Source organism: Falco biarmicus, chromosome 1 (assembly GCF_023638135.1).
Source record: "Falco biarmicus isolate bFalBia1 chromosome 1, bFalBia1.pri, whole genome shotgun sequence".
In the NCBI taxonomy this organism is placed as follows: Eukaryota; Metazoa; Chordata; class Aves; order Falconiformes; family Falconidae; genus Falco; species Falco biarmicus.
This window is the reverse complement of record NC_079288.1, coordinates 10609718-10623737: the sequence shown is the minus strand read 5'-3', so window position 1 is coordinate 10623737 and position 14020 is coordinate 10609718. Positions and strand designations below refer to the sequence as shown.

General features: G+C 46.5%; 1 protein-coding gene across 2 annotated transcripts in view; it reads left to right on the top strand.

The window, feature by feature from the left end:
* Positions 1-13806, top strand: part of STX8 (syntaxin 8) — a 104546-nt gene extending 90740 nt beyond the window's left edge. The window contains exons 8-9 of one of the 2 annotated variants that reach the window (XR_008821853.1): positions 4023-8142; positions 12752-13806. Coding sequence is in view for 1 of the 2 variants with exons in the window: in XM_056338772.1 (XP_056194747.1) it covers positions 12752-12819 (68 nt within the window). In the remaining variant the exon portion in view is untranslated. The remainder of the gene's footprint in view (positions 1-4022; positions 8143-12751) is intronic. The other variant, XM_056338772.1, reaches the window with a different exon arrangement.
* Positions 13807-14020: the final 214 nt, after the last annotated feature.

Genomic DNA, 14020 nt, shown 5'->3' with positions numbered 1-14020 from the left:
GGCTGGCACCGCTGGGTTGGCTGGGGAGCCGCTCGGTCACCTTGTCCAGCCAAACCTTCTGCCGGACAGATCGGTATTTGGGAAACCCTTCTCGTCGTAACCGCTGGGCTGGGGAGCCTGCGCTGGGGCGCTCAGTTATGTCCCTGCTGGCTCCCGGCTGTGTGAAGACTTTGATGTTTGAGGCTGAGGAAGGCTGGTTGCATCCTGCGCTTAGCTGCTCTGCTGTTAGCTGCTAGTTGCACAACCACTTTTACTGGAGAAGCTCCTTGACTTGGCCAAGAACATTAATGGTAAAATCGTGGCTTATGCGGTAGCCTTCTTGTCAGGTACCTGGAGTTATCTCTTCGAGCTCTTCTCCGAGGTCTGCCGCCGATGGAGAGAGACATAATGAGTGAAGCACTGGGGAGAACAGTTCAGACTTTAAGTCTGTGCGGACTAGAAAAACAAAAGGAGTATTAGATGTGTGTAACCAGTTCAGACGTAGTCTGTAATTAATCTTCATCTGTGGCTTTTAAAATCAGCAACAGTCAGAGTATCCCAGATTTGAAAGCCATGTTTGTTCAGATGTAATGGATGGGGAGACAATTTTTTCTGAACTTTGCCCCACCAAGCGTCATCTTCCAGGTAGGTTTATGTCAAGTGAGTTGACTGCAGTAGCTCTGCACAGTGTGGCTCTAACCACCACAACGGCACTGTTTTACAGGGTCATCCCAGTAGTTGCATGTTGAAATCTGCCAGTCATTTAATTCTTGACTGTCTTGTACCCATTTTTAAAAAGAAAAAAACCAAATCCATGTTGCTTTGGAGCTGGAGTTTCTCATACTTAAGTCTGTGTAAAGATGATTTATGGTGCTAGTAGGGGCTCCACTGGAAATGCAAGATCTATTTTGAAGTGGATTGAACAGCCCATGCTGAAATGTTTATTGCCGTCTTCAGAATAGAATACATCGGGGTTGATGGGGCCTGTCCAGGAAAGAGAGAGAGTGGTGTGGAGTGGGGCTGGTGGGGTATTTTTAGTATTCCAATAAAAGACAAGGCTTTTAAAGGAAATCACTTATTGCCATTTTGCAATCAAGAATGCAGGAGTGTTCCAGGGACTGCAAGAAATATGCTTCAAGAATGTTGGAGCCATAAGGAACTAATCATTAAATATTCTCTCGTTTCCACCCCCGTTTCTTGCTCTGAGGAAGCCATTTAGAATCTTTGCAATTTGTATGTAAATCTCAACCCTCCTGACCACGCGGTCAAGTATCCAAGGGACTTAGGAGCCAGCATCCCATTTTCAAAAGTTCTTACAATTCCTGTGCAAGCAGGGCACTTTTTAAAATAGAAGACACATGGACCAGACTTCAAGAACACTTAATCTGACCTTAAATGACTTGGTATGAACACTATATGGGGTTTTTTTCTGCTATAACTGTTTCTTCTTGGTCAGTGTATTCCTAGTGAAGTTCTTGCAGGTTCAGATCGACCAGTAAAACTATAGTTTTGTTACTGCAGCTTATTCCACTAGTTTGACTGAGCTGCGATTATTTTTATTCCTTTCTTTTTTTCATGTGTAACTTTAGTTGTTGATGCTTTAAACATTTGAGAAGCGTTCTGTTGCTGTAATATATCCGTCTAACTAGGGAGTAAGTAATCCCAGCATTTGTTCGAGTGAAAAACAAAGGAAGAGGCAAAAGATAATACTTTCTCAAGTGATTTAAGAGCCTAATGGGACACTTTACTGATGCGTCTAAGCAGCGCTAGTGGTTACCTGCTCCCTCTCCCCATGTTCCCATCTTTTTCCTTGTACTGGCACTGGTGTCCTGGTGAGGCAGTTCAGGGAGCTATAATGGTAGAAAACTGACCCTGCCAAAAACAAAGACTGGGGTGTCAGGCTGATGGCAGATGGACGTGGGCAGATGTCCCCTTCTGCGCCAGGCCAGCAGAGCTGTCCTTTCATTTCATTTTATTTTATTTTTTTCGCCCGTTTGTTTTTACTGAAGAAAGTAGTGGAGGAACAACAGTCCCCTGCTGAGATCATCTGTCGTGTCTTCTGCCTTTTCCCTGCTTGCTGCAGGTACTGGCTCCGGGGTGCACTGCTGCCTTGAGGACCTTTTTTTTTTTTTTTTTCTTTTTTTTTTTTCCTTCCAGGAAAACCACGTTGAGTTTGCCAGCCGGGCTGCAGCGTCTGCGTCTCTGGCTAGAGCAGGGCTGGGGGTGAAGCAGAGCTGGAGAAGGTGCCTGGATGTGCGCGTGCGAGGGGGAGCACCGGCCGCGGGGCACTGCGGGAGGCGAGTGCCCTGTCTGTGGGGTTTAACTCGCCCTGGCCTCAGGCTGGTGTGTATCTCTCCGTGCAGTCAGTGCAGCAGCTGGCTGGTAAAACTCCGACGTTTCCACTGCGGTGAGAAGTCTCTTCAGTGACCTGTGCCTTGTGCTGCTGAAGGACCACCTGACAGTAGGTCACTGTTGGATTTTCTGAGGTCGTTGCTTTCTTGCAAGGAAAGCTTTCAGCCTTCGCACCCTTCAGCTCCTGACTGTTCTCTCCACCACAATTCATGAAGATGTAGTCTGTGCCAAACGCTTCTTCTGTTCCTCATTGCTCATCGCCCTCCGTGGCGTGGGGAGGTTGACTTCTGGTAAGCCTAGAGACAGGGATGTCCCGGTTAAACCTGAGCTTTCTCAGCCTTTCCTGCTGATTTTTGCTGAGCTTGTGCCAAAGCAGAAGAGTTTAGGTGACACCTTTGGCTTGGTTGAGCTCACTTGGTGAACCTCATCTGAAAGACAGGGATCTGTAGAACCTTTGTGGTCTTGTTTGGGCTTGTTTTGTTTCCTTTCTTCTGGGAAACCTTTAGTGCACATTGAGGGTTTTGAAACTTTCACAGGTCCCGTTCCAAGTTGTAACACAGTTGTTCAGAAATGCAGCACGTTGCTTGACTGATCTTGTTTCTTGGCATCGCTTATGTAAGGGAAAGGATGCTAGAGAGTTTGGAGAAGGGAAAATTGGAAAGTGTGTGTGCTTATTTAATAAAAAAAAAGGGGGGGGTGGGGAGTGGGGAATAAGCCACATGCAAAAAAATCCAGTAACTGTGTCTGCCGATGACCTTTGGGTTTGGAAATAGTTTGATAATAGCAGTGTGGGGACGAGCAAGGAAAGTCTGTGAAGTCACTCTAGAAGAACAAAAGGAAAAAACCATGAGAATCTTTCCAGTTTCTGGCTTGCTGGGAGCTGGGTGATCTGCACAAGCTGGGACATCTGCGCCTGGTGCTGCCCCAGCCCACCTGTCGGAAAAGGATCAGGCAGGGATGAGTAGAGCTTGCCAGGTTTGAGTTGAAGTAAAAGAGGTGGGATGTGGAAGAACACCAAAAGGTGGCTCTCGGGGAGACATGCCGTCTTAAATTGTCAACTTGGCTGGGCATGTGTGCAAAGTCCTGCCCGCATTTACCCCAGCGGAGAGCTAGTTCTCCATCGGGACTTTCTTTTAGCCTGTCTTTAGCGTTGTTGACAAAGTTAGAAATTGCCGCGGATTTTCTATTTTTTTTTCTAAATTACTATTGCTCGTTAAATACCTGATCTTTTCTTTGGTATACCAGTGAGTATAAAGGGTCCAATTAACACTGGGGTTTTTGGGGTGGGCAGTAACATGGGTAAACTGTTGCTTCTTACCTCTGCTTTTTGTGCAATGGTGAGTCCAGTAAATGATGTCATTATCGAGTATTTTTGCAGAAAGGTATTGTTCAGGTGCGTGTATAAAGTGCTGTAAAGGTCTTTGGTTCGGTCATTCTCTCTCAGAGGTACATCGATCCATTTCACCTAGGTTGTCCTCTGTGAGCTACCTTCTGCTATTTAAAGCAGATACAAATTTAGCTCAAAGTGTTCCCTTTCCCACAGACTTCTCTGAAAGTTGAAACTTGTGACAGTTCAATTCTTGCTGTGCTCTCGACTTGTCTTCAGATCCATACAGATGTCTTGCCTGTCTCTGAGTTTCACTTCTGGTGGCTCAAAAGGTAAAATTATTTATATTTCTTGATTTCCCTAGGAAACCTTCCTGTCTTTCAACTGCCCTTCTTCTAATCTGGTTCTCAGGTCAATGCAAGAGGTTAATGAATTGCGTAGACTTAGAGATGTACAGTCAAGTGTGTATTTATGCGGCATCTTACACTGTTGGATTGAAACCTTCAAACCACTGCCAAAGGTAGGAGGTTACCTCCACGCAGACCGGCGAAGCATTGGAGATGTTGGAGTGGGAGCACTGGTTGAAGGCTGCAACCAAATTCGTTTGAGCTATTCCTCTGGCTGTTGCGGTTCACGTGAGGTTGGGTTTGCACAGTGTATATCGCTTTTTTTAGAGAATATGGGATATCTTTGCAATTGCGCTTGGAAGTAGTTCAATATACTATCTGGTGTGCATTTGTAATTTAAAAAATAGATTTAAAAAGAAGCAAATTGAGGTATAACAATAATGGATTAAGAGAAACACTTATCTCACTTCCTTTCATTCAGCCGGGCTGCGCATGTGGTTTGGGACCCAAATGCTCAGGATTATTTGATTGCTGAAGCAATAAATGTTTTGGATGTAAACTCACTCCGTGCTGCTGCTTCTGGGACCGAATCTGACATTTGTTTTCCGATAGTGGTGTTTTTATCTTGCTGTTATTTAGCCACACTTTGTTTGCCAACAGATCATGCTGTCAGTAATGTAAGGGATCTTTATGCCCTGATCAAAGGCTTGTATTAACAAACTCATTTGTGTGCCCAAGAGCAAAGCATAGCTCCAACCTGACATGGCAAAACCCACAAAAAAGCAATTTTTTAATATGTGAAATAATGTTGACTGAGGATTTAGTGTGTATGAACGAAGTCTACACCTTTGACTCGGATAAACCCTTTCTTCAGGTTAATCTAGCATTGCCTGAATAGCTCCAAATGTGGAATAACTCATAAAATAAAGAGTTTTTTCATCTTACATAGGAGTGACCTAGGTTTTTCTTTCTTCCAAATAAGGAATTAATAATGCAATAGTTGTTTCCAAAGAGCTCAGCTTTTTTGAGAAGTGTCTTTTTTTTTTTTTTTTTCTCCTCTAGACCCAGTGAAACACATGGGCGTTTGGAGCCTTTAATAACTGTTCGCAGAGCCTGTTCTTGATTTCCCTGAGAATTGCCAATGATTTTGATGTCAGAGTTGAGAGGTACAATTGTAGTGTTAAATTTCTCAAGTCAGACCAGTTGAAAAGGAAGGTCAAAAGCAATAACGTCCAGGTTCCTCTGGGTGGGTGGGGGCGTAGGATAATGTGCGATCGCAGCGTTTTACACAGACGTATCGCCCAAGAAAAAGTTTGGCTGTCACAAAACTAATAAAGAACAAGCCTCCAGAGAGATGGTTTCAATGATGCAGGTGTAGGAATCGGGGAGTGTATTTACATACAAGCCAGCTTAATAGCGTGGGATTTATGCTAAAGTGGTTCTTAATGCAATACAAATTGAATATCCCATCTCACTCGAAACGAGGAAAATGTTAGAAGGAAAGATATTTTTTTTATAGCTTTTGGGGGAGAAAGTGTTTGGCTTTTTTTAGGGAACATAAAGGACAGCAAGATGGATTTCTTCGGGTGCTTGCCATGTTAAACTAGTGCTTTAGGTATGTGTGTCGGGTTCGGAGCCAGCCTTCCAAGTTGGTTCTCTGCTGCCTTGAAGATCAGGGGTTTGAACAGATTTGGGCAGGGTTTCTGCCATATATCTGGCAACACGGACTTAAAATTAACTTACTGAAAAAGCAGATAAAGTTTGTTGTGTTTTTTTTTTAAAACTGTGACATTAAAAAGAAGTCCTTAAAGGAAAGCAGCCATGGCTCTACAGCCTGTTGTTGAAACTCCCATCTTTTCCCTGCTTCTCTCCTACCCTATAAAACAACTATTATGTGTTTATAAGTTAGCGCACGGTGTCATTTATGCAAGAAGACTTATTCATAAACTTCTGGATAGACAGTTCTGTGGGAATATAACTTTCTTGGCATAAAACAAGCCGCTTTTTCCAGATAATGTAATGCTATACCAGGGCCTTTAAAGTCATAGCATGCTATTTATTATTGGTTTATAATCTATAAAAGACACCGGTGCTGAACCTTCAGCATTACTGAGAATGACACTGTACCCAAATCAGCAGAAAAGGTAGGGAGAACCCCAAACAAAACTCTTGTTCCCAGGAACAGTCGCCGACAAGGTGCTGAAGGATGCTCAGGGCTTGTTGCAGGGCAGCTTTCCCCGTGCCTCCCCTCTGCAGGCAGCAAGCACCGGTGAAATTGCAAGTAGGCACATCTCATTTTTTGGGTGGGATTTGCCAGCTGCAAGTTAGACATTGTTGAAACGGACTTGGATGTAACCTTTCTGGTTTTGAAGTCAGGGCAGATGACTTGGACACCACGCACACGCACAAGCCTTAGAAATTTTTTTTGATGGGCTGAAATTGAAGTAATAAAGATACTTCAATAGCCAGGAACCAGCAAGCAGCCAACGTGTGGCTGTGTTTGCTTGCCAAATATGCTCAATATTCAGAAAGAGCACTGAGCCCACAAAGGCGTACAGCCCACCCAAGGGACAGCCGCTGCCCGAGTCTCCAGGTTTGCAGCTGATGCAGATTTGGGGTGACACATGGGGGTCACGTTGGTCAAGTCCATGTCCAAAAGGCTGTTGCTGCTCCCTAGTTGGGAGGGGCTGCCCTGCTGTCAGAGCAGTTTGCTTTGGACCCAAACAAGAAACCGTGGCTATGCACCCCCATGAAAAGGAGACGTCATTCATTAGCATATGCTCATTATTTACTTACCCTATTTATAAGGACCATCGGATACTCAGTGCACTAATCATAGCAGCAAGGACTGGAAGAGATTTCCTTGCTCATTGAGTCCAGACCTCAGCTATCACAGACAGATCCCCTCTGCACTTGCTTTCAAAAACCCTCCTAGTATTCTTTGAAAGCTTTTAGGATGTTCTCCCTAGTGACTAGGTATTTCCAGTGGCAGCCCAAGCTGGGCTGATGCTCAGAGGCAGCAGGGGATGATGGTATCTTGATGTGGCCGTGTTGTGTCTGTTACTGACGGGTTTGGGGTTGAGCAAAGAAGCGGACCTGGTGTTCAACTGGAAGATGCCTCCAAGGCAGAAGAACAGATCAGTGTTGCCACTGGAGACCTTTAACGAGACCTGTGAAACCCTGGGTGCATCAGCCGCTACCTGCTCTTTGCCATCCCTACCTTCAGCTGGATGCTGGTGTGAGTGTGGGCATCGCTCTTGAATTTCAGGGTTGTGGCTGGAGCACGTTGGGGATGCCCTGGTGTGCTGGGCAGCCGTGTGAAGCAGCATCAAGCACCTGTTCCACATGCACAGCAGTGCCTGGCTGCCAGGGGGCTGCAAGAGAAGAGCTGAAGTGTTGCTGACGTTACTTGTGCTGTTAAACAAGGGTATCCTCAGTCCCTAGCATCTACCTTGCCAGTGTGTGTTTAAATGTGTAAAAATGATCCCAGGATCTTGTTACTGGAGCAGGGGATGCCAAGGAGGAAGGTGCAACTGTCTCCTCTGCAGGGGCTGCCCGGTGTGAAGTTGTAATGCGAGACACTGTGTAGAAACCTGCGTGCTCTAATTGATAACACATTACATCTCGATGGCTAGCACTCTGTGGCTAGGGAGTGATTTTAATGGTAAATCAATAGTCTGATAGAAGCAGACCAGAAATCTTTTGACACTTATTCAAGAGGGACTTGTCAAAACACGATGTATTTATGACTGAGTTCCTGCCTGCCTGTTCAAAGGCACTTGAGCCCCTGCCAGATCCTAAACACGCTCAGATTCCCAGGAGTTATATTCAGCACAATAAGTGGATATTTCACTGTAAATATTGCCTTGTCAGAAAGCTGGCATAAGCACCCAGTTGACAAGCAACAATTGGCTGCTTTGTGTGGGTGCTGCGAGGGCTCGTCTCTCCACCGGCGGCAGAGCTTGTGAGCAGCGATTTCTGCTGGGCTCCAGCCGTTGTGAGCATTAGGAATTAAAAATGCTCTAAAGAAAACTGTGGATTGTTGAGTCTCAGCTGCCTCCATCTGAACAGTCAGCAGAAGGAACTGGAAAGTCTCGATGATTAATCACAAACACAAAAGCCGGCTGCTGGCTGACGGTAGGTATCCGCTTTTCTCCGAAGAAACCAATTCATCAGCGTTATTTGTGATTCATAACACTTATTTGAGGCAAAATAGGCTTATTTAGGACATGGCACCCTGCGCTTCCATCAAGTTACAGACCAGAAATTTTAATTATTCTCTCACAGCTCTGTAGCACGGCCAGGATTTCGGCAGCACAGTGCAGGCTGTAACACACGTGCAGCACCTATAGCACAGGCTCCGTACCGGGAGGAGAGGGATGCCCGGGAGGAGAGGGATGCTCTCGAGGCAGGGCTGTGCTGTGTCCCTGGTTTGCACGGTGCTCAGCGTGGTGCAGCTCCAAGCTGCATCTAGGGTCTCTGTGATGGGAAGCAGCAAAGGGTGGGACGAAGAGAGGGAAATGAAATGATTTATTGAACTCGTCATCTGTGTCACTGGTGTTTGTCATCGCTGAGGATGGCTGGCCTTGCACCAGAGAGCACGGGCTTCAAGTGGGGTCTTACTTCTAACAAGAACTTACACTGTTGAGTTACAGAGTCCCTCCCAGGCAAGGGTAGTTGCAATCTGGGTGAAGAGGCACAAAGGAGTAAGAGTCCTCAGCCATCACCTGCATTTACACAGACCATTAACCCCCTGGAAACTGAGGTGCAAACTGGGAGTGGAGAATCATTTTCTAGATGCCCAGACCCCTCCAGGCAGACTCAGACCTAGAGGAATTATTTGCATTTCCATGTGAACACCAGCTGGGAAGTTGTTCGCTTAGGAGTAAATCGGGGATGGTGAGAAGGGTGTTTGTGATGAACCCCAAACCAGTGACCTTCAAAGGCGGTAAATACTGGGGAGAGGGAATAGATTTGGGATGTGGGGAGAGGCTGCCCGAGGTGACCCCAGGGGGATGGAGTGTGGTGTGAACCTGGGACCCTCTGGTCTTACAGCTGGGCAGGTAGCAGGGGAGAGAAGCTAACGAGCAGTCGTAACCTGGAGATAAATTACGTATACTGTAACCTTTTCTTTCCGTCTTCTATCCAAAAATTTGATCTTAACTTTTTTTGGAGAAGGCTTTGCTAGGTTTGCAGTATTGAACCCCGCTGCTGCCAGGGGGTCGGGATGAGAGGGACGTGCAGGGACGCGGCTGATCTCAGCACGAAGGTTAAAACCTGGCGGAGCAGCAGGAGCCCCCACGTCCTCGGGCACACCGTGCCCTGAAACTCGGGATCACCCTCTGCGTTCCTGCCCTGCTGCTCCGGGCTGGGGCTGCAGCACTGTCTCATACTGTAGCAGATGGAGCTTTAAGAGCATTGCACTTTCTCCAACCTGCCTTAACTAATTGCTCTGTAATTGCACATAGACTTCTGCTCTCACTTCCTACCTTTCCCCAAGAAATGCATTTAAAATTTGTATTCCTGTCACTGTTTTCTGTAGCGCAGGAATCTTTTGGTTTTTTTCTTCTCTGACTCCTGTTTACTTTGTTAGTGGCTTTGATTCCTGAACTTCTCTTTGAAGAGTTCTTGTTGAGGGGAATATTTATATTTCATAGGACTTGAGCAAAAAAAGGCGAAGCAGGCAGGGAATCTAGAATGCATAATTACTGTCAGATCCTATTCATAGTTTTTGTTAGGAAAGCATGTTGCACTCTGTGAAACACCCAGGTTTAAAAGCTTCAGATCCTTCTAATCTGCTGTTTTGTAGTATAGAGGAGAAGAAAAATGTGCGTAACATCTGGTCTCTATCATGCAAGAGGTACTTTGAAATTTGTGTGCTATTGCCAATTTATGTTGTCCTATTCTTTTTGTGCATATCACACGGATCAGATAAGCCTTTAGTACTGGCAGACTGCTGATTTATATTGCACCAGCACGTGCCATCTCTGCTTCTCTCTCTCTCGCATGGGGAGTAAGTACTTGACCGCTGCTTTTGGAAACAGAAAAGTGACTCCAGGTTTTTGATACCAGTCTCTTTCAGGGAGTAAAACGAAGTTTACTTCATTTTGCTATCCCACTCCTGTTGCCCTGAATGTCCTCTGAAGTTTTCTGTTCGTTCTACTATTGCCCATTAGCAATGCTTTATTAGCCCCCCGCCTTCCACTGTTCCTGCTGGGTAATAATTGTGGGTTTATGTGCAGTTTTTCTTGGGAGTTGTCAAAGAATAATTACGCGCCATTAAGTCCACTTTGTATCATTACTAATTCACACCTATAGAGTATTTTCCAAGCAACTGATCTTGGTTGTCTCTTAATTGCTGAAGTCCATAAACTCTGTTACACTGAAACTGTGCTAAGGATTTGCACCCTCTAAAACTTTTCCCTCCAGTGCGAAACATAACAGAATCTGAACGCGGCAGCTTTATCAGATCTTATTTCTTCCCAATTTAAGCAAATTATTTGCTTCTGGCTCTGCTGAAAACTGAAAAATGTATATTAGGATGTAAAAAGTGCTATGTAGAAAGACAGTAAAAGTGTCGATCGTGTTCCCAGTGGATTAATCTAGCAGTCTGTGTTGCTGGATGACGTTGAGTGGTTGGCTGAGGTGGAAGACTGAACAATTTCCCTCTCTCACCTGTGCTGGTGGGTCAGAGCAAATAGCCTGTTGCAAGTAGCAAGTACGGTCTGAGATCTGCCTGGGTCAAATATGCTTGACAGTCGCTGAACTGGGATGAGGATCTGGAGCTAGACTAGGCTCTGCGGCAGCCCAGCAGTGGGAGCATCCCCTGGGATGCTTCCCGAAGGACTTGTCTGGTGAGGGAGCTGGCAGTGGTGAGTGCTGCTGGGACAGACCTGGGGTCCTGGGTGCCCAGCACAGTCCCTGTGCATTCCGGCCTCAGACCAAACCCAAGCCCTTGCTGGGGCTGGAAAGGGAGCAGCAAGATGCATTTTTACTCGTTTACTCCATGTTTAATGTGATTAGTAAGCAGTTTCACCCAGGTATAACCTGACATTTAGTGTCCTGTAAACAAAATCACCCCAAATCATCCTGCCCCAAAGGATGCAGTAAGTATAAACCGTTCAGCTACAGCACTTGTCCCTGCCTAGCCCAAGAGCTCGTCCCCACAGCCCACCGTGGCGCCGGGTCCTGCCGCAGTCCTTGGGCATCCCGAGGAGGGTGTGTGGAGCTGCTGCCATCTCTGCCGCCAGCTGTTTCTGCAAGGAGAAGGTTTGACATGCGAGACCTGCTTGAGCCAGTGCAGCAAAACGCTGCTCAGGCTCCCTTCAGATAACAAATGGTTTCAACCGAGCATAGAAGAAAAAAAAGCACTGTTGGTGGCAACTCTTATTTCCCTGGAAAAAAATCCTGGACCCCTGGCAGAGAAACAGTTTCTACACAGAAAACATGACACTATTTACAAAAAGCGATGTCTAATATCCTTTTCCAGCTTGGAAAGAGGAGCTTATTTTAATACATCCTTTTTTAATTGCCATGAGCTGGACTTGTAAATATTGTAAGTGGTTGAGTAATAGTCATCTGTGAGCGGACCAAATGAAGGGACATTTTTTCCGCACTTGGAGCACTAACATACTCCCACAGCTCGGACAGGGGGACAGCACGGAGCAGATACTAAATGAAAACAAAAGCCTCCTAATTAAAAGATCGTGTAACCCCAGGGGATGCCTGTGTTCGTGATGCTGGTGCCCAAAGCGTGCAGTGGTGCTGCCGGCTGTGCGGGGAGTTCATGCGTTGGGGCTGCTTAGGGAGGTGATGGGGTAGACCACAGGGATCCAGTCCATTTTCAGCAAAACATTTCTTCCTCTCCTCTAAGAAAGGGGAGAGAAAGGGGAGGGTTTCCCCTAAGAAAGGGGGAATGAAGGAGAATTAGCTTCTTCTATCAAGCGCCTGACAGCTGTGTCATCTTGTTGCTATTGTTCAGTTGAGGGGGAGAAGGTCTGCTTTGCTAGTTTTCTGGATCAGCCTTCAAAACAATCCGTAACTTACATTTTTTTCACACTGTCCTTCTTCAGAGCACCACGGTGTGCCCAAACTAAAAAATAGCGGTGAAGTTTTGTAAGATCATGTTAGTTGTTGACTTCTGCATAGCAGTGGGTGAGGGTTTGGGGTGGGACGGGGCACCCGCCAGCCGTGAGCAGCACAGATGGGCAGAGCGCTGTGGGCCTGTCTTTAATGCTGGCTGATCTCCCTTTTCCCAGGTCGGGTGTCTACCTGAAAGCCCTGCTTTTGCTCTGCAAATAGTTTTGTCTGAAAGCAGGAGTAGTTTGTATTGGAAACAATTTTCTGATGCAATTTGGATTTCCTCCTAAATAATCCCTTGCCCCAGCGGGATGGTGTGGGATTCTAGAAAAGCTTAACTGGCCTTGCCGTCAGTTAAGGATATCCCTTAATCTTTGCAAGGCAGATGTTTAAGTAGGAAGATACCCTGCAGGCACTGTTAAAAAAAATAATAATTTTGAAGGGTCGGGAAGAGAAAGAACTACCCTACGAACATGGGGGTTGAGTCCATGCGTCTGTTCAGGTCACGGACATGCAGGGATCTGGTGAGGGGTTTGCACTGGGTGAGCAGGGGGGGAAATCAGTCTCAGCTGGGAGGAGGAGCAGGACTCAGAGGAAGAGTTTAATTGCAAAAAAGCAATTGTAAAAGATGAAGGCAGCAACCTTGACGTTGTTTCATCCTTTCCAGGAATGCTGGTGGTGATTGTGCTGCTGCTGATTGCGATTGCCGTGGTCGCTGTCTGGCCGACGCAGTAATGCAGATACGGGGCCGTCGGAGCTGCTGCTCAACAGCTGAGCGCGGAGGACTCCAGAGAAGAGACCAATTTTGTGCAAAGACCTTCTGTGTTTTAAATAAACTCCACAGTATCAGAATGAAGCTGTGTCCGACAGACATCCGTTCTTCCTTCGGCGCCCAGCTGAAGAGCACTGCGTGATTTGGAGGGTTTGAACTTGAAAAGGACTCTTTTCCCACCTTCGTTTGGCACTGGCGAGGCTGCAGCTGGCGGCACAATAGATGCACTTCTCCGTGCATCTGCGTCTGAGCTCGCGCTGGTGCCTGCCCGGCCCGCTGCCGCCTCTGCTGCGCGGCCGCTCATCCCGAGGGCTTTCATGGATGAAAATAAAGGTGGGCTTTGGGCGTACGGTGGCGGCATTCCTCTGCTTTCTGATACCTTCGGAATAGAAAATGCTTGCATTTTTCAAGGAATAGATGTGTTGGGGAATGACTGCACCTGGACTCTTGCAGGGTGGGAGGCGAGAGCATGCAGAGCCCTGTGGCGAGGCGCAGGACCCCCACGAGCTGCACAGAAACGCTGGCGAGTGAGTCAGTCCTCAGCCCCTGGAGGGGAGTTACCGGTGTTGATCTCCACAGATAGAAATGTAAACAGCAGCGGGTCTCAAACCAGGTGTGTAGGAGTGGAAAGCCTTGCCCAACATGTGCTCATGAGGAAGGCGTGCTCTCCGCGTGCTCTGCCGTGCTCTGCCAGGCTGACCGCAGGAGATGCGCTGGCATTAACGTACTCAGCTCGGTGACTGAGGTCTGCCTCTTTTCTTTTATAACTTTTCACACGCTGTTAAAACTGAGAGGAAGGATTACCTATGTAAAAACTAAGGAAAAAGAAGTATTGAATGTTTGCTTCTGGCCAAGAAAATCATTATTTTGTTACACGTGCCAGTTTGATTTCAGAATTGATAGAGCAAGCAATAAATATTGAATAAAAGCTGATCCATTTATATACAATATATCTGCTTGGGTTTGTATTGTTTCCTACCATCTTCTGTGATGCATGAACAACTTCTCCAGCATTTCCATTTCCTAAGAGCTGATTTGAAGAAGGAAAGAAACAGTTCTCGTCAGACTTCATGTGTATCATGACATACGTTTCCTGGCGGATCCGTAAGCCTTGCCAGCCCTGGGCTGGTCCTCACCTGGGGTGGTGGAGTATCTCCTTTCACA